The sequence below is a fragment of the Lontra canadensis genome, unplaced genomic scaffold, assembly GCF_010015895.1.
Source record: "Lontra canadensis isolate GAN:19392208 unplaced genomic scaffold, GSC_riverotter_1.0 scaffold122, whole genome shotgun sequence".
Lineage (NCBI taxonomy): Eukaryota > Metazoa > Chordata > Mammalia > Carnivora > Mustelidae > Lontra > Lontra canadensis.
The window spans coordinates 4,060,328-4,082,386 of NW_022631116.1; the positions used below are offsets into that span (position 1 = coordinate 4,060,328).

A 22,059-nucleotide genomic window follows, 5' to 3' on the forward strand; every position below is an offset into this window, starting at 1 on the left:
GCCAGGCCTTGTGGCCGTGGGGAGAGGGGCTGAGATAAGCCACACAGCACTTACCTGTCCTGGCATCCGACCATTGCTGAGAGGGAAACTCTGTGCGCGTCATGCCCAGTTTATGGATGAAAAAACTGAGGCCAGTGGAGCACCTCACTGTGAGTTAGGGGCAAGGCCCAGCTCTGCCACTGCCCTCTCCCTTCTTCCCTTCTCTGCACCCTGGGGAGAGGTACTTGTGGCAGACCCCAAGGGCCTGGGGCCAGGATCTTCTTACCTGGGTCCTGTGGCCTGCTCCCTGCCTGCATGCCGCCTAATGGGGGTCCTGCGGGTGGCCCCAGGAACATGGCCAGCCCAGCACAGCAGCTCGGTGTTGCGGGGAAGAGAGGCCCAGCCCACCACGCCGACCACCTGGGGCCCCATGTATATTTAATGATGTCTATTATTCCTGTTTTGTCTCAGGAAAGGAGCCCAAGCAGCTGACAGAGGAGCCAGGAACAGCCTGGAAAGCAGGGCAGGGGGCCTGCTCCACACCCCAGCTGGACCTGAAGACCTCCGGGGGAGCCCTCGCGGTCTCCTGCCAGCCCAGTGCCTGGGAGCCCCATGAAACCTGTTACTCCCAAAAGGCCCACCTCCTCCAGGAAGCCTCCCCTGTGGCTGAGAAGCCCCAGCTGGAGTTGAAATCCCAGCTGCGCGCTCACAAGCTATGGAAGCCCAGGACATGCTGTTGCCCCTGGAGACCGGGCTGCTGGGACGGCTCCACACCCACCCTGGCAGGTAGGGGCTCAGTGACCACGTGCTGCCCCTCCTTGGCCCCACACCAAGGCCCATCCACCCCTGCCTGCTGAGGTAACAGATGACAGACCTGGCTACCTTGCTCTCCCGGAGGAGCCTCCCTGCCACCCCAAAAGCCACAAGGACCTTCTGAGAATTCTCCCCACCTTGGCAGCCAGGCCTAGCCTTGGGAGGTGCAACATCTGGGGCCTGCGGCCTCTGGCCCACCCGCCAGGGCAGAGACCACGTTGGAGGTCCACTACACTCTCCTTTGCACCCCAGACTTGGGCCTGCTCTCCCACTGCCAGAACTCCACCCATACTCAGATCCCCAGGCTCATGGCTGGCCCCGACCTAGCCTGGTGACAGAGTCCAGCCAACTGACAGAACTGTCCTCAGTCTGAACAGGGATTGTTTCCACTCTTTATTGTAGAAAGGAGAGCCAAGACCAGGGGCTTAGAGAAAAAGTACAGAAACCCAACGCCGAAGCCGCCACTCCCGGCATCCGTGTAGGTCCTGGGTCGTGGGCTCTGGGCAGGGGCGGCCCTGGGAGGGCCGTACATCAGGGCTCCTCAGGCTGTGGAGGGCATGAGTTGGGGCTTAAAGCCATCATGGAGCAGCCCTGGGGTGGGGCAGAGGGCTTGTCCTGGGAGAGCCCCTCCTCAAGTGCCAGAGAGGACGGCAGGAGCTGAAGGCCCAAGGCGCCCCACCAGAAACAGAGCTTCCTGGGACCCGGACAGGCTCGGCTCCACGCCCCGGCACTGAGTGAGCCATCCGCATGAGGCCCTGGCTGCAGGGCAGGAGGGCAGGGTGCCCCCTCGGTGCCTGAGGGGGCCAGGTGTAGGGTGCAGGCCCAGGGTTCTAAACACAGAATCCCCATCCAAGGGGCCAGTCTCATGGGAAATGCCACCAGACCAGCCCAAGTTCCCCAACCATGTCCCTCTGCCCCAATACACTCTGTATCATCTGTCTACTGAAGAAACTTCCAGAAACAGTGGAGACTTGAGAGACCCCTTCCTGGGGTGTATGTATTTGCATGTTATTTCCTGTTTGGGCTTTGGTGTGTCCGGCTGGGTCCGGCTCTCCGGGGAGCCAGGGTGGGCAGGCAGGGGGCCCAGCAGGAGGCACTACTTCTTGACAATCTGGATGACGTCCTCATGCTCCATGGTGTGGGTCAGGCCCACTCGCTGTGGGCTGTACTTGGTACTGGTGCCCTAGGCGGGGGACAGACAGAGGGACCATGTCAGCCTCTGTCCTGAGCAGGGCCAAGCCCGGAATAGCTATGATAGGAGGATGGCGGGTGCGGCGGTAGGTATGTTGGGGGGACGGGAATGCCTGAGTCTGAAGTGGGGCCACAGCACTGGCAGACCACCTGCAGACAGGACAATGTCCCTAGGAGTGTGACCATCCCCGGATCCCAACATGGGAGAGGCCAGCACAAGTCAGCATGCAGGCCCCCAAACCGGGACACCGGGCAAAACACAGATGCCATGCTCCTGCCCAACCCAGGGGCGATGCTGGGTATGACCCCACCCATCTCCGGCCCAGAGACTTACCCACACCAGTGCATACTTAAACTGGCTGGCGAGTGACCGGTGAATGCGGTGGCACTGGAGGATGGGAGAGTAGGATAGTGAGAGGAGTCAGAACCCAAGCCCCCCACGCCTGGCCACACCCTCAAGCCCCAGGAGTGTGCTAAGCGGCAGCAGTTTCCCAGGCAGGTGCTCAGAGAGCAGTGGCCTTGTGGACACCACAGGATCGAGCCACACGCAGCAGGCTGTTCTGATGCTCCCACTTCCAGTCTGGCCCGAAAGCTGTGGTGCCCATTAGAAATGTTCTCGAAGCCTTTAGAAGACCCCTGGATCTGGCTGTCAACAGCCTTCTGCTGGCCTTGCCCGAATGACAACCCCGGCAGATGCCCCTTCGGATGGGTGGGGGTGGTTTTCAGGACACCCCACCTCAACCTGGAGTCACCGCAGCTGGTCCCCGTCTCCTGACCACAGCTAGGAGCTGGAGCCTCCCGCCCAGGACGTCATCCACCCCCGCCTCAGGAATCCCAGAGCTCTTAAAGGAAGCTGGAAGCAGGCCTGGATGGCTCAGTCATTAAGGGTCTGCCTCCAGCTCAGGTCATGATCCCAGGTCTTGGGATCGGGCTCCCTGCTCAGTGGAGGGCCTGCTTCTCCCTCTCCCACTCCCCCTGCTTGTATTCCCTCTCTCACTGTTTCTGTCAAATAAATAAATAAAATCTTAAAAAAAAAAAACAACAAAAGGAAGCTAGAAGCAGGGGTCCTTGGAGGGGCAGCCAGCTCTTCCCAAGATCGGGGGCCCCTGGTTGCAGAGTGGAGCGGGGGCAGTGGAAGGGGGGCCAGAGGGAAGGCCATGTGGTGTTGCCTCACCTCCCATGTGCCCGCAAGCCTTACAGGTCCTGCTCAGAGCCCTGAGCCCTCAGCCCCGATCCTGCGAGGATGCTGAGCCTGTAAGAGCATTTCCCACCTGCTCTGGGCCTCCTGTGTCTTTCTCTGTACTTGTCTCTAGCAGTTAGGGACAATGAAGGTCATCCCAGGCCATCTTTTCTACTGGGGGAGAGATGGTGTTGTTTGATGATGGGGGGACTCCTGCTCCCCTGTGCCCACCGCACCTCTCACTGCTGAGAGCCCAGCAAGGTCCTCGCTGCCTCGGCTGGGGGTACAGCCTGTGACCCTTTTGGAGGCAAAGCCTTCAACAGCTCTCACTGAATACACACCAGGGCTGGGTGTATCACAAAGGCCCGGGGCCTGGGGGTCAGTTACACCCTGGAGAGGAAACTGAGACACTGGGAGGCTGACCCAGGATGGGGGAACCAGGGTACGATCCTGCATCTGCCTGACTCCAATGTCTCCCTGGTTCCTCTACTTTGGGTCCCTGCCATCAGCATCTAGGCAGGCTTCCTTGTTTAAACCTTGTGGCACTGGGACAGTTGGGTGTCCCAGGAGGGAGGCACCTGTGGGGAGGGCGAACAGGGAGAACATGACCACTGAACAGCACGCCTCTGGGGGACACAGTCCAGGCTCTGGAGCCGGCCCCCAAAGCCCCTCCCCACCCCACTGGGCGCTTCTCACCCTTGGGTCTAGCACCTCCTGCCTCTGACCCTCTGTGCAGCTGATGGCAAACAGCCAGCACTCCCCACATCTGCTCCTGCCTCTGGGCCTTTGTACCTGCTATTCCCCCTGCCTAGAAAATCATTCTCCTGCTATCTCCCGCTTTTCTTCCCGAGAGTGGCTAAAGTCCTACATCCTCTTGGGTAAGAAGCCAGGGCCTGAGAGGGTGGAGGAAAGTACCCACAGAAGGCCCACCGAGGGCCAGCACCCGGGGGTCCCCCTGTACCAACAGCTGCTCGGTCCCCAGGACACACCTCACTCACAGGTTCTGACACAGGCTTGTAGGGACAGGGACCTCCCCACGGAGCTCCTTATGAGTCATCTAAGGGATGTGGCTTCTGCCGGGCATGCTAGCCTTCAAGGCCGAGCCCCTTCAAGGCCCTGTTTGTATCAGGGCCTCTAGCTGGCAGTGGCCTTGGGCTGGGCTTGCTGAATGAACGAATGCAGGAGCCCAGCCTGCAGGCCAGCCCACCACCTGACCACCATATAGATCCTGAGAAGAAATGAGCTAGATGGAAAACAAAACCCCTCAAAACCAAAGCCTGGCACATTGTTCCAGGCTCTTGGGCCCTCACCGGCTCTTGCAGGGCCCATATGCCTTTGTAAGAGACGGCGCAAGGTCACATTCAGGGATAGGTGACCTTTGGACCTACAACAAAACTCCAGATCTGGAATGCACCCTCCCCCTTGGAGCCCATAGGCTCAGCCTAGGGCCCCTCTGCCTCAGGACCTTTGCATACCTCACTCCTCTGCCTGGGAGGGCTTCCACCACCCCTAACTCTTCAAGGTCAGGTCCTCCCTGATCTACAGACCCAATCAGGTCCCCATCCCCGAGACCATCTGGCCTGTCTGTGTAGACTCAGGGTCACTCCCCGTTCCCTCACTCTGTTGCACTCCCCCTTAGGTGTGACTTCTTGACTTGGGCATTGGGTGTTTGGCATCTATTTGCCCCCGAAGGACCCTGTTCTGGCTGGAACTAGGGCTGCTCTGTTTACTGTCAGTGTTCAGTAAATGTGTGTTGAGTGCAAAAAGCATTCAGAGCTATTGGGGGGTGGGGTGGGGGCAGGGAGGGCTGTGGGGGGCTGACTGGGGGAGAGGAAGCCAAGAGGGGCTACGGGCAGGGAGGTGGTAACTGAGCTGTAGGCTGGCACTGGGGAAACACAACTTGGAGTTAACAATACAGAAATTCCCCGGGGCAGCAGCTCTCCGTGGTGGAGCACCCGAACAGGGGACTCTGAGAGGGTTCTCTGAGAGAACAGGAACTCTGAGAGGCCTGCAGCGCGAGGATGTGACAGGATGGGGATGACCACTACTTCCCGGACCTTCCCAGTGCCCGGCCTGCTGCCGGGGATCTCATGCAACCGCACACCCTAGCTGCCTCTGGTGAGGCCTGCAGGCTCGCTATGCAGCTGGGAACGGTGGCTGGGAGGCGACCCCAGGTCTCACTCTGGGGCCTGCCCACGGCCACTCTGCTACCGCAGCTGGTGTCACTCAAGCCAGCAGAGGGCTGGGAGGGCCTTCGGCAAGACCCCGTCGGGGGCACGGTGACCTCCCTGACTCGCTGTCTGGACATGACTCGGCAACTCACCACGTGCTCCACGGAGGCCCCTTTCCGGAGGATGATGGCATCTGTGAAGTCTGGCCTCTCTGCGAAGGTAGAGATTGGAGGTGGGGGGACAGGGAGGCAACCACAGTTAAGGCCCCAAGCTACTCTGTGGTTGCCTTCCATCAGGGGACAGAGGCCCTTCCAGCCCCCAGCCTTGGTTTAACCTTTCCCTCGCCGTTTGGCACACCCTCCTTACAGGTCCTTGTGTGGTGTTCTGCAACCTTAACTTTAACACAGGAAATCAACATAAATCCACATCCAGGACTCAGGCGGCCTGCAACCCCATCAGACACAAGGGCCCTAAGTCCAGTCACAGGGAGCATCTGGACAGCACTGGCAAGACGTGACAGCTGCTGGCAACCAGTCAGGGGCAGCTGCAGCTCCTTCCTTGATGACAAGGTCAGGGCTGCACAAACTGCCAGAACTCAGCTGCAAGGTCACAGGGTGTGAGAGGTGGTGGTGGTGGGGGCAGGGGGAGACTCCACATGGTGAAGGCTCCCCTGTATTCACGTGCCTCAGGTCCTGACCCAGAGGAGGCTGGGAGGGGGGGATCACTGTAGCCCATGGGGAACCACAGGCCGGCCTCTAGCCACCACCCCCCCATAACCTGGCGCATCCTCAGGACCGGCAGCCCCAGAAAGCAGCATTCTTTACGGCAAAAGCTCAGCCATGGTCTCTAGCAGCCCGGGGCAGAGGGCAGTGCCAGCTGTGAGATGGGAGAAAAGCTTCGATCTATAAGGACCAGCTGAGTCAGGGGCACTGGGCAGAGCCTGGCAGCCCCATCGGGAGGGGGATTCAGCCCGTCTCCTGGGCTGCCCGCCGCCGCACTCACGTCCTCTCTTCTTGGTGTAGATGCAGGTCAGGGCCAGGTACTCCCAAAGCATCTCAAGCAAGTAGTCCAGGTTCAGCTTCATGCCGCAGCTGCCAGGGACGAAGGCAGCCGGTCAGAGCAGCCCCCACGGGCTCAGAGACCGGGGCTCCCTGCTTTCTCACTCGTGCAAATGACAACCTGCACCGAAGCCAGTGCAGCCCGTCTGGCACCCATGGGAAACAAGCCCGCAGATTTGACAGCAGCTTGACAATTCAGCTGCGGGCGCCTCTGGTCGCAGCCACGGTCATGCCCAGGAGAGCTCAGCTGTCTCTCCTGGGGGTCTCCGTGGCGCTCTGTGGAGAGCACACAGCAGCGCTGAGGGATGCAGGGCGCCTGGAGGGGGGCTTCCCTCCTGACAGTTGCTGGGAGACTGGTGGCCACAAGGCCGCCCGGTGGGGATTTCTGTGATGGGGCAGCCCCTGGCTTGATCGTTTGCAGACATGACCTTGAGCGTGACATGTTGTGAGCACAGCAGGTGAAGGTGTGGTGTGGAGGTGACCTCACGCCTTGGGGATGACATGTTCTCGGCAGCCCCTGAAGGGAGCCCGGGACACAGCAGGAGAGGAACTGAGCTGTCCTTCGGGAAGGATGCCCGCTCTCTGCTGCCCTTGGCGGTAGCTGGCAATGCCCAGCAGATGGTCCAGGACCCTTACCCATCATTTGCACCAGTCACCCCACTCGGTCACTCAGCATCCTGCTCCCCATAAGCCTGTGAGGCTAGAGAGCCTTGTCTGAGCTGGGCAGCCGGCAGAGCAGAGCCCCCAGGTCAGGCTGCCCAGAGGAGGGAACTGTAGGGACGGTGAGGAGTGAACAAACAGCCCTCAGCCAAGGTGCAGGCAGCACCCCAGGACCCCCAACTTCAAGCAGGGCTGGGGGCCACGGCCAGGATGGCCCCGCCCACCCAAGGACTTGAGTTCCCTTTACCAGGGAACTCAGGCTGCCGCTGCTGGAAGCCCCGTCTTCCGGAGATCAGGAGGAGCTGGCTCACACCCGTGGGCTTTCTGAGGCCGGCTCTGAGGCCTCAGTGATTATGAACCTTCTACATAGGTGGCACTATTTCCCTTCTGTTTTCTTAGCCAGAGCCCACCCCGCATCACCGACTCTGCCCAGGCCACTCCAGGGTAGAACCAGGTCAAAGCCGTTACTGAGATGGGTCTCCTCCGCCCTGGGTGCACATGGGGGGCCCGTGTGGCCAAGGTGCCTGGGAGGCCTGATGAGCTCACATACACGAAGGACTCGGGGCAGCCGAGTGCTCACCTGATGACCACACTGTTGGGCTTCCGGGCCAGGCGGTCCACTTCCTCCATTGAGATCTGGTCGATTTTGTTATAAACCTGGGATAGAGACCAGGGAGGTAGGTGTTAGGGAGGGAAAGGAACAAAGAAGTGCACGAAATGGGTCCTCGAATGCCTTGGCTCGGCCCACAGTTCCTCCCTCTGCAAGCCGCAGCAACACAGGCAGGGAGGCAAATGCCAGTGGCCTCCCTTCCCTGCTGCCTCAAGGATGGGGAAAAGCTGTGGGGGCCTGGGGCTGCTGTCCACGCCCAGATGGGAAGGCTGGACTAGAGCCCGGGTGCCAAGCTAGATAGTCTGCGGACCTCACGCAGCCCCAAGGGGGTGGGTGGGCGGAGCAACTCCAGGCCCCTCCCACTCCTCTGGGCCGCCTGCCTCCCATGGGGGTCAGCCCTCCCGCACATGCACCGGGGGGCCGGCCCCACTTACATACAAGCACGGCATGTACACCCGGTTGCCCACGATCACATCGATGAACTCGTCCGGGGAGCAGTCTTCTCGGAAAAGCACCTCTGCGTTGAAGATCTCTGAGGGGCTCGGGTTAAGGGCCACCAGTGCACCAGCAGCCCCCAGGTCCCCGCATCGGAGGGGCCCAAACGGCCAGGCAAGCAACAGAGTGCCGAAAGGGACCTCGGAGCTCCTCTGCCTTGGAGGTTTTATAAGACAGTGAAGTGGGGGAGCGCCCTCATGTTTTCAACAGAAACCAGAACACGTAGTTTAGTCGGTGGCTTCACTAGCAAAACGCACTTGCCAGAATGCTCAGCGGCACCCCAGGCTTCAGGGCCACGAGAGCTGTCTGTAAGGACCGGCCTAACCCACCTGCCCCCATGCAGCACTCTCCTCCGGAGGCTTCCCTGCCTCTGCTTCATACCTGCGGTGACAGGGGCCTCACCACCTTGCAGACAGCCTGTCCCATGGGGAGTTCTCCATGTCCTGAGCTTCTCTGCCTCTGGGGCTCTGCCCTATCCTCCAGGGTCCTCCAGACACTCACCTAGGCCTTGGTTCTCCCTGAGGCTTATCCAGGCTGTCCTCAGGGGCTGTTTCCCTCACCATGTCACCTTCCTCCCAGATGTGAGCGGCTACCAGTCCCAGAACCTGCAGGGAGTCAGGAAGGCACTGCTGAGTGCACGGCCGTGGCCCGACCAGCCTGCAGCTTGGGGAACATGGAGGCAAAGGGGGCAGGAAGTGCTCCGTGTCACCAGGCTGCAGCCTTCCTGGCGGCTGCTCGGATGGCTCCGGGGCAGCTTGGGGTGTGGTGTGTCAGCATCCTGGGCCACAAGGCGCCCGTCTCCCGCTGCCCCTCCTGTGCTGCTTTGGGAAAGGATACTGTACTCATGCAGGATCAGCTGCACCAGCTTTTCCGAGCACTGGGTCAGCGTGACTGTCGAGTTGAAGGAGATGCCGCCGCCTTTCTTGGGCTGGAGAGGAGAAGGGGGAGCTGCTCACTGAGGGGCAGCAGCGGTCGTCCCCATCCCGCCCGGGCCTGGCCTCCCAGTGAGAGGGGCCTCACCTTGAAGTAGATGTTGGGCCTGTGCTTGTTGAGGCGGATCCCCACGGACTCCAGTTCCTTCTCCAGCAGAGACCTGGCGGAGCCGTGGCAAACCTTCACCAGTGCCCGGGGGCAGGCCGGGCGGCTTCCGCGCTATATCAGAAGCCTCTGCCCACCCGGAGGGAGACCAGTGCCCTCTCACCCCCGACGAGGAACCCAGCAAGCCAAGGCTGCTGGCAGGCAGAGGGAGGCCCGGTGTGCCCCTCGGTCGGGGTCAGCAGGTCAGGGCATAAACAAAGCCTCTGTGGCTTGGGGCCGGGCTCCTCGTGGGTCTGGGTAGCAACTGAGGCACCTCGGCCTTGGCAGGTGGGGACCAGAGCCAGGACGGCCTGTGCTGGCAAGGGGCCAGCGGCAGAGGCTTCTGCCAGCACCAGAGGCTTCTGCCAGCACAGCACAGCCCTCAGTCTCCAGACGTCTACGTGCCAGACGCAAGCCTCTGCAAGAGGATGCTCCAGGCGGACCACACGGGTTTAGCCCGTGGACAGGCCTGCCGCTGCTCCCATGTGGGAGAGGCCCAAGCACCCCCTGGGCCACCCATCATGAGTCCAGGGTCACAGCAGCTGGGCCACAGCATCCCATGAGCCCGTCCAGGGCCCTCCCCAGATCAGCCCACCCCCCGCACCAGCCTGCGGACCTCTGCACTTCTCCCTTGGTGGCGTCCAGCATCATGATGACAACGTCTGCCGTCCGCGCCACAGCTATCACCTGCCGGCCGCGGCCTTTACCTGGATGGGTGGGAGAGACATGGTGTCATGGTGACAGAGGCAGGCCGTGTGTGACCTGCACCCAGCCCACAGGGCCCCAGACTCTGGTCCTTTACCATTCCTCCCTGGTCTCTGCCACGTGCCAGCCCTGGGCTGGCATCTCCCGGGCCCTGTTCTTTGTTCCATGTGCTGTCTTACTCCCGAAGGCTTGTTGTAGAGAGAAGGCAATGTGACACTGCCACCCCCGGAGAAATACCATTCTCCCCCTGTCCCTACCATGCGGCAGGCCTCCTGCCAAGTGCTTCACGAACATTTCCTCACTTAGTCCTCGAAACTATTGTGTACCGACAGCATTATCACACCCATTTCACAGAGGAGAAAACTGAGACCTCATTTAGAGATACTCGAGCACTTGCCCAAGATCACAAAGCTAGTGTGGTATGAGGATTTCAACACATCTGCCCTTTCTGGAAACGGGTGCTATGACCCAGACCCACTCGGAGGGCTGCAGAGGGGATCACACAAGACGCCACAGGAAGAGATGCTGTGGGGACCGCCACTTTATAAGGACCAGACCCTGTGGCTACGAGGCCACCAGAGAAGCTAGGCACCTTGCCAAGGTCACAGCACTAGGATCTAGTACAGAATTCAGCCATGACTGGCCTCTCTCCTGAGAAAGAGGGGCTGGGGCCCAGTGACGTTCATGGGCCAGCTGCCTCCTGACGCTATCCGCACACTGCCCCCCACTGTGGCCAGACCACCCCAAACCCCATGACATAGAAGGGAGAGCAGGTTCCTGGGGGACCATCGCCACTCCCTCTGCCCCAATACAAGCAGGCGGGACTTTGCCCTGATGAGGACAGTGGGGTATGGGAGGGTGCAGGGCAGAGACGGCAAATGGACCCCCAGGGAGGAGGCCCTGCTGCCCAGCCATGCGGGGGCTGCAGACCCAGACAGGTGGGAGCCAACCCCAGCTCTGCCCCTGAGTGGCAGCCCCTTTCAGTTCAGAGCAGACCCTTTATCTGTCATCCCTGACACTTCTCCCAGCTACAAAAAGGAAATGGTGACACTTGCTAAGTCATAGGGCCAGCTGAGGACTGGGACAGCAGCCAGCACAGAGCCCGTCACTTGCCGGAGAACCTTCAGCTGGTTCCCATCTCTGCGAGGCTGCAGCCCGACCCCCACCACCAGAATCCACGGGCATGTTCCCATCTCAGAACACAGAACCAAAATGACAAAGGATGGGGCTCTAGGATGAGAAGCACAAGTGACTGGTGTCCACTCCTTGTAGGGGTCCCTGCAGGGCCACGCTGGAGCCCGTGGAGTAGAAGAGTGAATTCAAACCCGTTAGGTGAGCTACGCGATCTTGGGAAAGTCACTTCACCCCACGGGGCCTCGGTTTCCTCGGCTTTAAGATGGGGCCAGCCAGGATGAGATGAGGCCAAAGCGGTGTGAGCGGCTGTAAGCCTCCCCCAACCCATCACGCCCCGCAACCACATCCGATTTTAACAATGAGGCCAGGACACCCAACAGACTCTGGAAGAGGGCGGGCTGGGGTGCCGAGGTCCACCCTGTCTCCCCCCGGCCTGTCCCCACCTCCTACCTTGTGCTGCGCCCTCGATGATCCCAGGAAGGTCCAGGAGCTGGATATTGGCTCCTTTATACTGTATTGGGGAAGAGAAGACTGTCAGGGGAGAAGTCCCTGCAGGAAGGGCCTGCCTGACCCCAGGACCCTGGCCTTGTCGCTATCCCAGTCCCGCACAGACGCTATTGCGCAAGCTGAGGAGCCGCCGGGGAGGGGCTCTCCAGTGACAGTAAGAGCACTGCACAGAGATGTCCCTGCACCGCGGAGGCTCCAGGCCCCGGGACCCCAGTGGCCCCAGACTCTGAAGCTTCACGGGAGCCAGAGGGATCCGGCCAGCCGGGAACAAGGGACCCAAGCTGGGGCGGTGTGGGACGTGGAGCACGACGGGTACCGGCAAGAGGTGCCAGTGCTTGAGGGCAAGGCAGCTCAGTTAGAGTCTTCCCCCCTCCCCACGGACAACCCCCACCCCACGACACCCATCTACACCACCGCAAACCCGAGCACACACCCTTTTCCCTTCCAGAACCAAGCATGCCCCAACTTACTTCGATGACCCCAGGGATGCACGTCAGAGTGGTGAATTCATAGGACGCGGCTTCGCTGGCTGTGGAGGTCATTAGACTCAAGAAGGTGGACTAGGAGGAAAAGGAGGTCGTTGTAGTGAGAAGTCTTGTCCCAGCCTCCTGAGAGTATCCCCATGGGCCGGGTGCCTGCTGGACACAGGCAGCACAGACTCCCTCCTCAGCCTCAGCCTCAACGGCTGGAAATGTCACCTCTGGCCCTGCCCAGGGCAGATGGGGCACCAGAGGGCACCCCCTTCTTTGGAAGCCTCAACATGTCTCACATGGCCAGAGGGAACCGGTTCCTAAATCAGAGCCCCCTGCCTCGCTCCACCAAACCCGCCAGCCCCTCCTGGGCCCCAGAGAGCTTTAAGCAGGCAACAGCCCCTAGCACTCAGAGCGGCTGCTCACCCAGGGAGGGGTGAGATGTGCAAGGGGACAGACGTGGTCTGAGGCAGAGCCAGATGGCAGGAAAAGGTGTTGCCAGGCAGAAGGGGTGAGCTGGGAAGGATCTGGATAGGAATGCCCGTGCCACGGTTCACTGTGGGACTAGAGCCGTGGCTTGGCTGGGAGTTAAGAGAGACCAGGCTCCCCCCGGGGAAGAAACTTCTTCCTCTGAGCTTCTGAGTCCTTCATATGTATGCTGGCCATCTGCTCGGTCCCCACCTTAGGGGCTTCGTGGGGTGGAAGGAGATAAGGTCCAAGGTGCGTCGAGCCCACGGCAATGGGTGCAGTGGGCCAGAGGGCCAGCAAAGCCATGGGCAGAGCCAGGGGGGAAAGAACCCAGCCCGGGCCCCCTGGCCCCAGCCCTGTCAGCAGGGCACCAGGAACAGAGAGCCCGAGACACAGCTGTGACTGGGCCACATGGACCCTGCCTCTCGGGCAACCAGGAAGGCTGGGGGCACATCCCACTCATATACCCTCACACCTTGAAGGAAACCTTAGCCTCAAATCCAGACACTCTTAGAAATCTAAGGACAGATAGAAACCTGGTGGGGCGGACGAGTATGGGTAAGTGGGGTGACCCTGAGAGCCAGGGCTGCCGAGACACTGAGTGACCGTTGCTGGAGGCCAACAGGAGGGCACTCTGACCCTGTCTGGTCTCTGCGGGGGGAGGCCTGGGCCCTCCCTTGGTGGGAGAGCCCCAGTCCCCAGCAGGGTGGTAGGACTGGCCACAGGGCCAGACCCTCAAGGGCATGCTTGGTAAACAAAGCTCTTCCCCCAGCCTAGGCTTGGAAAAGAAGTCCTTGGCAGGTTGGAAGTAAAATCAAGACCAGGTGAAAACTGATGGAGTCCATCACAACACCCCAAGAATTAAAGCTTAAAAACAGTTACTGGTCACCCTGCGTGACAGCTCGGACCCCAACATCTTGCTGGTCATTTAACAGCAGCACATATGCACTTGTCCTGCCTTTCCAGGAACTTTTTCAGGCAAACCAAAGAGCTGACCCCGATGAGAGAGTGCTACTCCCCAGAGGAACATCAGCTAATTAGCGAGGAAGGAGGAAGACAACTGGAAAATTGACATTTTACCATGGCTAACAAACCTCCTAGGCAAGGACAATTCACTGGTGTCAAGGTCACTAAGGGGATGTTGACAGGGACTGACAGGGACTGACTGCCACACGCCACTGAGGCAGCACCTTGCAGCGGACTTTCCAGTTACCTGGACTTGAGGGGACACTGACGCAACCACACAAAAGGGACACAGGGCATGCCTCCCTCTAAGCCATTCTGGAAATGCAACCAGTGGTCAGGGGTTTTTCTTTGGCATGGTACAAAATGAGGTCTGCCCCATCTCCTATGCAGAATCTGGCCACAAGTCCCAGGTCTCCACCTGACTCTCGGCTCCCAGGAAATACAAGAGACAGACGAGCCGGCTAAAGCACACCACGGGGAAGCAAGCGGACACCTCCAGAGCGCAGACTCTCTGCAGGGCCGCTGTCTGGTCTCTTTAGAGCTTGGGTCTTGGCAAAAGGGACCGTTCCAGAGTAGAGCAGGCAGAGGCATAACACCTACAGGGGCCACAAGCGGTCCTGGAATGGACCTTGGTTGGGACAGAGCAGCCTCAAAGGTCATTTGAAGGTGAGTGTTGAAATCAGAGTGCAGTCCCGGCGTTAGATCACCCCCAAATTACGGTTCGTTTTGTTTGGTGTGATAGCTCATGGCTACGAAGGAAAATATCCTTATTCTTTAGGGACACAGGCTTAAATATTTTGGGGCAAAAGGTCAGGAAGCGTGCTGTCTGTACTTTATTGTCAAATGGACCAGCCGAAACAGAAAGAAAACCGCAAACGCCCGCACAGACCCAAATCTGAAGGGACGGAGCAATATGGTGAAACGGACGGACTCAGAGAGCGGGCGCGCCGTACTCTGCTTTAACCTCTTCCAAGTGTTTGGAAATTTCTAGTACACAGAAGAAAATGAGAAACGGCCAAAGAGACAGAGAGGTATCTCGACACCCCGCCAAGACTGAAGACCATGAGGGTGTTCAGCCGGCAGAGGGCACATGTGGGGGCAGTCCCCGCTCTCCCGACGGCCCCCTACCGCCCAGAGGGGGCATCAGCTCCTTTTGAGCTGTGGCTGCAGGAGGCCCCTGCACTGCTCTGTGCCTAGCTTCTGTCTAGTTGAGGGGTCAAAAGCACCTGACACTACTACGGGGATCTGAGCCCCGGTGGGGAAGCTGTGTGTCAGACGGCACACTCAGGCTTGATGCTGAGCATTGCAAGGCATCGCCTGGGGAAACCACCAACAGCCCGGAGGAGGAGGAGCCACGGAGGGCAGTGGCTCATGTCCAGTGCCTGGCGTCACTTCCACCTCCAGCAACGTTCCCCTTCGCGTCCTACCTGGCTTGGATGGTAACCAAAACGATGCGGTGTCCTGAGCCCACATGGATGGAGGACAAGGGGGCAGTGCACCCAGCACCCGCCCACCACGAGTACTGATGATAAAGTCCACCTGGGATAGAGGCACTCCCAAAGAGTCAGAGGCACCTACGAGCCCCCAGGAAGGAAGCCTGCAGACCTCAACGCTGAGGGTGGTCTTCCTCTACCCTGTCCGTGGCCCGGCCCAGAGCCCCACGCTGACGCAGCTCCCCATGTGGGCGTCCGTGAGCGGGTGCTCGGAGACATTCCCAACTGTCCCCACCTGGAGTCAGTCAGTGCTGCGTCGGAGGGTAAACGGCAGCGCTGATAGGTATTTTAAAAACCCGCTACCTCAAGCCCCTGGGCGGCCTTGGAGGAACGCATCCTCCAGAAACACCAGCTCTAAGACGCAATCGGCGCGCGAGGGAAGGAGCGGACTGTTAGGATGCTCAGGGCACAGTGGGGGCTTCTGGGCAGCCATTATGGGGTGAGAGAACTCTACTGCAGGAATGGGACAGACAGCCACGGAGAAGTGGACATGCCAGCAGCCAGTGCAGCTACAATCCCATCTTGTGTGTGTGTGTGTGTGGACAGAGCGCAGACCAATCCCCACCTCCTGTGATATACACACCCATGATCCAGGCAGAGGGGAAAATAAAACCAAACCCGTACAAAGCACAGCTACCCAGCTCGGCTGGCAGCAAGCACTCAAGTGACAGTAGCTGTTATTGGCCTCCCCTCGTGCGTGGCACAGAGGCACGGGCTTAACACCTTCTAGCTGAATTGGTTTAAAAGCTGCTCCACCAGCACCTGTCCAAGCCACCTGGTCATTGTTCCCTCAGCCTGTATATGGCGGCCTCTTCACTGGACAGAACGATCTCGTTTGCTCCCGCATCACCAGGGCCCGGCCCAGAGTCTGGCCCAGGGTGCGCACTCAGTAAATGTTTGTACGTGACGGATGGGTCCGAGACTGAGCAGAAACACTCCTCCTAGAGACAGGCAACGATGGTCGCCATGGCAGGATGACAAAGGAGTGGGACCGGATCCTGGGGGATGCTGGGTCTTCTCGGTCCCTGGAGCTAATTCAGAAAGGCAGCGAGAGAAGGCGCTGGACAGTTGTGTCTGGAAGACAACCTGCTTCCTCCCCAAGGCCCACGCTGACCATCACTGACCTTACCCACAGAGGGAAATCCAATCAGCGCCACACGGGCATCACCCGACTTCATGACATCAAAACCCTCTCCTTTGGATGAGGCCGATTTGGACGGTTCCAGAAGCTGAGCCCGGTACTTGGCGAGTTTCGCTTTCAGCAGACCCAGGTGATACTCGGTGGCTGAAGGACGTAAAGCAAGACGGAAGGTAAGTATCCAGGGTCTCCAATCCCCATGGGTAGGTGTGCCCCCACATACAGCCAAATGCTGGCTGGAAACATCAAGAACCAGATCAGAGGGGCACCTGGGTGGTTCAGTGGGTTAAAGCCTCTGCTTTCGGCTCAGGTCATGATCTCAGGATCCTGAGATGGAGCCCTGCATCGGGCTCTCTGCTCTGTGGGGAACCTGCTTCCCTCTCTCTCTCTGCCTGCCTCTCTGCCTACTTGTGATCTCTCTCTGTCAAATGAATAAATAAAATATTTAAAAAAAAAAAAAAAGAAGAACCAGATCGGGGAAGAAAACACCCTCTGCTTAACAGGTCCACTTAGCCTTTCACTTCATTTAGGATAGAAGCTACTCTCCTTATCGAGACCACAGGACCACAAGTCAGTGGTTCTCAACCCGGGCAGCAGCACTCCCTGGGGGAGTTTGGGGGATGGGATGTTTTCTGTTGTCAGTGTGATGGTGAAGTCCCCATCAGCATTCATCAGGCAAGGACCAGGGAATCCCGCAGCCCTACAAAGTGTGAGTCAGTCTGGCACAGCCATCAATCGTCCCATGTTCCATATGACTTTTCACAGCCCTAAGACATTTGCAGAGGAAAAACCTGGGGCCTAGAGCCTTCTGTTTCACACAGCAACACAGGACTTTTTTTTTTTTTTTTACAGTGTCAATAAACACTGAAATTTCCAGGAATACGACTTCTGTGCATGTTAAGGAAAGACTCTAGCATGTGTTGTTGGAAACTTTACCTGGAGGTGCTCACCATCTGGGGATTCCAGGCCTCTTGTAGGGTGCTTAAGTCACCAGCACAACACACTGAGCACTGGGCTGCGTCTCGGCCGGCACATGCCCTGTGATGCTGCCCAGAGGTGTGAACACCTCACGCCTTTGTTGTAACATCACTGTGTCTGGGCCACGCCCCAACATGTAAATACTGAAATCAACACTATTTTAATTATGCCTTCTTTTTTCTCCTCCTTTGTATTATGATTAGGGCATTACACTGATTTTTCTCAAATTCTGAGCATACAAAAGTTACAGTATCCAAGGGGAGCTGCATTTCCTGATGGTAAAGGAGGTGTTACCAAATCCTCGCTACAAGAGTAGGCTGGGGCTAGGTAACGTGGTCCCTCACTACTTCTCCAACACCCCCTTCCACTCTCTCGTATGTACTGCGTTCCAGCCACAGAGGCTTTCTTGTTTCTTCAGGACAAGCTGACACTATTTGTGCCCCAGGACCTTTGCATTTGCAATTCCTTCTATTGCAACTTTATCTTCCCAGGGCTGGCTCCTTCTCAACATTCGAGGCTCAGCTCAAATAGCATTTCTTCAAAGAGGCCTCCCCTCCCCAGCCAGAGGGGATGGTGGGCAATGTCACACCCACCCTGCCATTCCTGGCTACATAACTTTGGAAAAGTTACTTAATCTTCTTGTGTATCAGTGTCTCAATCAGCAAAGCAGGATGTTATCAGGAGAAACCACACCACTGGACTTTTGTTAAGCCTTAGAGAAAGCGCTAAGAACAATGACTAGCACACATAAGCACCCTGTAATCACTGGTTGTCATTATGATCTACGGTAACCCCCACCCTTCCTCTGGCCCCTCTTGGCTTCACGATCCTGTTTATTGTCTTCATGGCTCTGATCACTATCCGATACTATCTTTTTTTACTTCCCTCACTCAAATGGGGCAGGATCTCAGCTTCCGGTGGCACAGGGCACGTATTCAGGAAATGTCTAACACATGAAGGAGTGAATTGGTGGCGGTATTAAGTGGTCAAGTATGGGTTCCGCAAGCGTCAGGTTCATCTGATCCTTCTTGTCATCCCAGCTGGTAAGATTCTGAGCCCCTCTGAAAGGAAGGACTAGGTCTTAATCCTTAAATGATCTTTACATCCCCTTCCCCACCGCCAAAGCCTCCCTATTACTCTCCTTGATCCTTGTAGATGCTACTCCACAGGGCAGCCAGTGGGAGCTTTTAAAACAGAAATCAGGGGACACCTGGGTGGCTCAGTGCATTGAGCATCTGCCTTTGGCTCAAGTCATGATCCCAGGGTCATAGGATCGAGTCCCGCATCGGGCTCCCTGCTTGGTGGGGAGTCTGCTTCTCCCTCTCCCCTGCTTGCTGCTCCCCCTGCTTGTGCCCTCTCTCTCTCAAATAAATAAATAAATAAAACCGAAATCGGACTATGTCTCTCCGCTGCTTACACCCTCCACTAGCTCCCGCTGCCTGAGAAAACAACTGTCACCTTCCCATGACATACACGGCCCTACATGATTGGCCCTTTCCTTTCTCATCACTGCACTCCAGCCCCAGACCTTCAGATCCCTGACCAAGCCAAGTCTGTTCCTGCCTCAGTGATATTCATTTCTCTGCCAGGAACAGTCTTGCCCCCGATCTTTGCATGGCTGGTTTCTTCTCATTCTGGTCTCAGCTCAGATGTTGCCAACTCATGGAGGTCTTCTCTGATCATTCTACCTAAGTAGGCCCAGCTCCCATGTCCCACACTCTTGCTCTACCGGCCTCGTTTGTCATCACGGCATTTATGGATGGCTGAAATGATCTTGTTTATTTGGTTATTCATTTAAAGACTATCCACTGGAAGGTCAGCTCCAGGAGGGCAAGGATGTGCCTGCTGTGTTCAAGCCTAGCACATAGTAACGGCCTGGGGAAGATTTACATAATGAATGAAGCCCCCTAACTTCTCAGCCTCCAGAACTACACAGAGCCAGGGAAGGACAGACACTGACACTAGCTACCTAGTATTCCCCACCTCCTGCCTCTGCAACTCCACAGCAGGACTGCTTGGGCACGGGGCCTCACCCACCCTGGCCAATCGCATCTCCCATTATTCCAGACCCTCCTTCTGATCTAGATTGTTCTAGATCTAGAACTGGCCCAGGAACACACCATGCTCACCTGGACTGCCATGCTGTTGCCTCAGCAGTGCCCCTCACCGGGGGGTACCCTCCCCTTAACCAGTTCAAGTCCCACCTCCTCTTGGAAGCCTTCTTGGGTGTCATCATTTGTTTCTCCCCACTGCTCTTCTCCTGCGATCGCCTCCAGCCCGTACAATCTGAACTCCGCATTTGATTCTTTATTACATGCTATCGATGTTAAGGGGTAACTTTAAATACGTAGTGCTTACCATATGCCTAGTACTTTGCATACACTATCTAGTTTAATTGAGCTGTGAGCTAAGATGAGACGGGGTTATGATCCCCATTTGCAGACGAGGACACTGAGGCTCAAAGAGGCGAAGTGACTTTCCAAGCTTTCACAGCACGTACGGGTGGCGCTGGAGTTCAAACCCAGGTCCGCCAGGCTCGAGTCTTGATGGCCTCCGTTCCCGAGACGCTGGGTGAGGCTGTACCCGTGAAAGGTCTCCTCCTGGGCTTTCCAGTACAAAAGGGGAAAGCATCGACTCCCCAGGCCCAGCCGCCAGGAGACCCGGGTTTGAAGCCCGACCATGCCTCTCTCTGGGTCAGACGCCGGCTGCGGGCTGCGATTTCTCTACCCGGTCGCCTGCTCTGGCACCGAGCCGATCTCACAGCGATCGTCTGCAATCAGACCAGCGCGCTGGGACCCGGATCCCACCTGGTCCTGCCTGCCTCGGGTGCGCTGGGAGACCTGGTCACGTCTCTGGCACTTCTCTGCTGCCTTCGAGCCCGCTTCAGCTCTATCGCTGGAGTTGTTCCCCCATTTTACAGACAGGAAAACTGAGGCGGGCAGAAAGGAAGGCCCCGCCAGGCCGGCCCTCACCCTTGTTCTTCTGCGTCCGAGCGATCTCCTTCTCGATCTCGGAGATCTTCTCCAGGATCCCCATGGTGGCAGCTGAACCCGGCGCACCGACACACACGGCAGCGGAACCGGGAATTCCGCCCTCTCGGCGGCGGCAGAACTGCGTGCGCCCGGAAGCCCACGGAGAACAGCGTCCTCGTGCGCCCGGCGCTCCGGGATTCAGAGTCCGGACGGACGACGTCGAGCGGAGTGCCAGACACTATTGGTTCCGACCGCTGCGCGGGCGGGGCCGGGGACCCGCGATGGGCCGGGGCGGGGACCCGGGATGGGCCGGGGCGGGGACCCGCGATGGGCCGGGGCGGGGCCGAGACGGGCTGGGGCGGGTCCAGAACGGCCCGGAGCGGGGCGGGGCGGGGCGGGGCGGGGCGGGGCCAAGCTGTTCGCGGCCAGGGCTGTGAAGGGCATGAGCAGAGATTAGGAGACAGAGAAGTAATTTTGGGTGATGAACCTTGAATTTAAGGTTCCAAGCACAACTGACTCCTCTGGTGTCAAGAAGCGCCGAGCTGAAAGTCTAGTGGCTCTCATTTTGTGTGGAGGTTGACGGCGGATCCCCATTACCCCATAAACGAAGTGTTCCGACTTTGCCTTACCCCCTGCCATCATGCCTCCCAAGATATGATGCATTATAAAGTAGACAGCATCCCCTACTGGAATTCTTGCCAAAAAATGCTCTGAGTTTAGACACGAGGAAACATCAGACAAATCTAGAAAGTGGTACATTTTGTAAGTGGCCTGGGCTCTTCACCATCGCCAATGATGGGAAGGTGCTTTGGAAGGCGGGACAGTGGGACCGTTCTAGATAAAAAGATAATAAATATGTGTAGACTTCGTCTAGAATCTGGTAACATTTTAAAAGCAGCTATAAAAAAGACATTCTTAAGACAACTGAGGAAAATTTGACTTTGGATAGGATGTTAGATATTATGGCATCGTTGTTAATTTTCTTGGGTATGATTGTGTAGAAAAAGGTCTTTATTCTCAGCAGACGTACCCAGTGGCAGTGAGGGATTGTCTTAGTCTACTTAGGCTGCCATAACAAAATACCACACATGGATGGCTTGAACGACAGAATTTCGTTTTCCTCACAGCTCTGGAGGCTGGAAGTCGGAAGTTGGGGTGCGGTATGGCTGGGTTCTTGCTGAGAGCCCTATTCTTAAACTGCAGACAGTCGCCCTCTCCCTGTGTCCTTACATGGCTTTTACCCAGTGCATGCACACAGGGAAAGAGAGAGAAAGAGCTTTCTGGTGTCTGTTCTTTTTTTTTTTTTTTTTTAATTTTAATTTGTATTTGAGAGAGAGAGAGCATGAGTAGGGGGCGAGGCAGATGAAGGAGGAGAGGCAGACTTCCCCACTGAGCAGGGAGCCAGATGTGGGGCTCAATCCCAGGACCCTGGCACCATGACATGAGCTGAAGGCAATGCTTAACCGGCTGAGCCACCCAGGCACCACTCTGGTGTCTGTTCTTATAAGGCCACTGATCCCATTGTGATCTCATCTGGCCCTAATAAGCTTCCAAAGACAAATCTCCAAGTAACATCACACTGGGGGCATAGGGTTCCAACATATGAATCGGGGGGACAAGAACATTCAGTCCATATCAGGGCTAAAGGACATGATGTTTGTATCTTACTTTAAGATGTTCCAACCACGTATACATCTAAAGAAAGCATGCTAAAGTGGTCATATGTTAACGGTATGTCAATATGTTATATACTGTATGATATGTACAGTTGAAAGTATATTATTCTTTCAACTCTTCTGTATGTTTTTAGGAAAAAGTTGGGGGGTGGTGGAGAGTGTGTCCTTAGAAATGACTGTGTTCAGATCTGAGGCTCCTAACAGCCTGAGCTTTGTTAAATATCTTAACCTCTCCAAATCTGTTTCTGTATCTTAGAAATGGGGAAAAACATGGCTGCTAAGAAAATGGGCACCAGGCACATTGTTTGCCCATTAAGT

General features: G+C 57.5%; 1 protein-coding gene across 3 annotated transcripts; it reads right to left on the reverse strand.

Moving 5' to 3' along the window:
• Positions 1 to 1,171: 1,171 nt before the first annotated feature.
• Positions 1,172 to 20,246, reverse strand: DRG2 (developmentally regulated GTP binding protein 2). 3 transcript variants are annotated; one of them, XM_032841263.1, is made up of 13 exons: positions 20,066 to 20,246; positions 16,102 to 16,262; positions 12,051 to 12,140; positions 11,524 to 11,584; positions 9,851 to 9,941; positions 9,178 to 9,250; positions 8,995 to 9,085; positions 8,097 to 8,194; positions 7,633 to 7,709; positions 6,337 to 6,425; positions 5,487 to 5,545; positions 2,318 to 2,371; positions 1,172 to 1,975 (listed from the first exon to the last, which is right to left on the reverse strand). In XM_032841263.1, the coding sequence occupies exons 1-13, from the start codon at positions 20,127 to 20,129 to the stop codon at positions 1,889 to 1,891; spliced, it is 1,095 nt and encodes a 364-aa protein (XP_032697154.1). In that variant the 5' UTR covers positions 20,130 to 20,246; the 3' UTR covers positions 1,172 to 1,888. The 3 variants fall into 3 exon arrangements, with proteins under 3 accessions (XP_032697154.1, XP_032697156.1, XP_032697155.1); XM_032841265.1 differs by lacking the exon at positions 20,066 to 20,246 and adding an exon at positions 19,452 to 20,012 and having other exon boundaries at positions 16,107 to 16,262; XM_032841264.1 differs by lacking the exon at positions 20,066 to 20,246 and adding an exon at positions 19,452 to 20,012.
• Between the last annotated feature and the right edge of the window lie 1,813 nt (positions 20,247 to 22,059).

Bases quoted from the DNA above. Each gene is read 5' to 3' on its own strand.
- DRG2 (XM_032841263.1), bottom strand. From the start codon at position 20,129: ATGGGGATCCTGGAGAAGATCTCCGAGATCGAGAAGGAGATCGCTCGG. The intron at 9,942-11,523 runs GTAGGAGGTGGG...CCACCCATCCAG, and splicing joins CATCGAGGGCGCAGCACAAG to GTAAAGGCCGCGGCCGGCAG. The intron at 1,976-2,317 runs GTAAGTCTCTGG...TCCCCCGCCTAG, and splicing joins TTAAGTATGCACTGGTGTGG to GGCACCAGTACCAAGTACAG.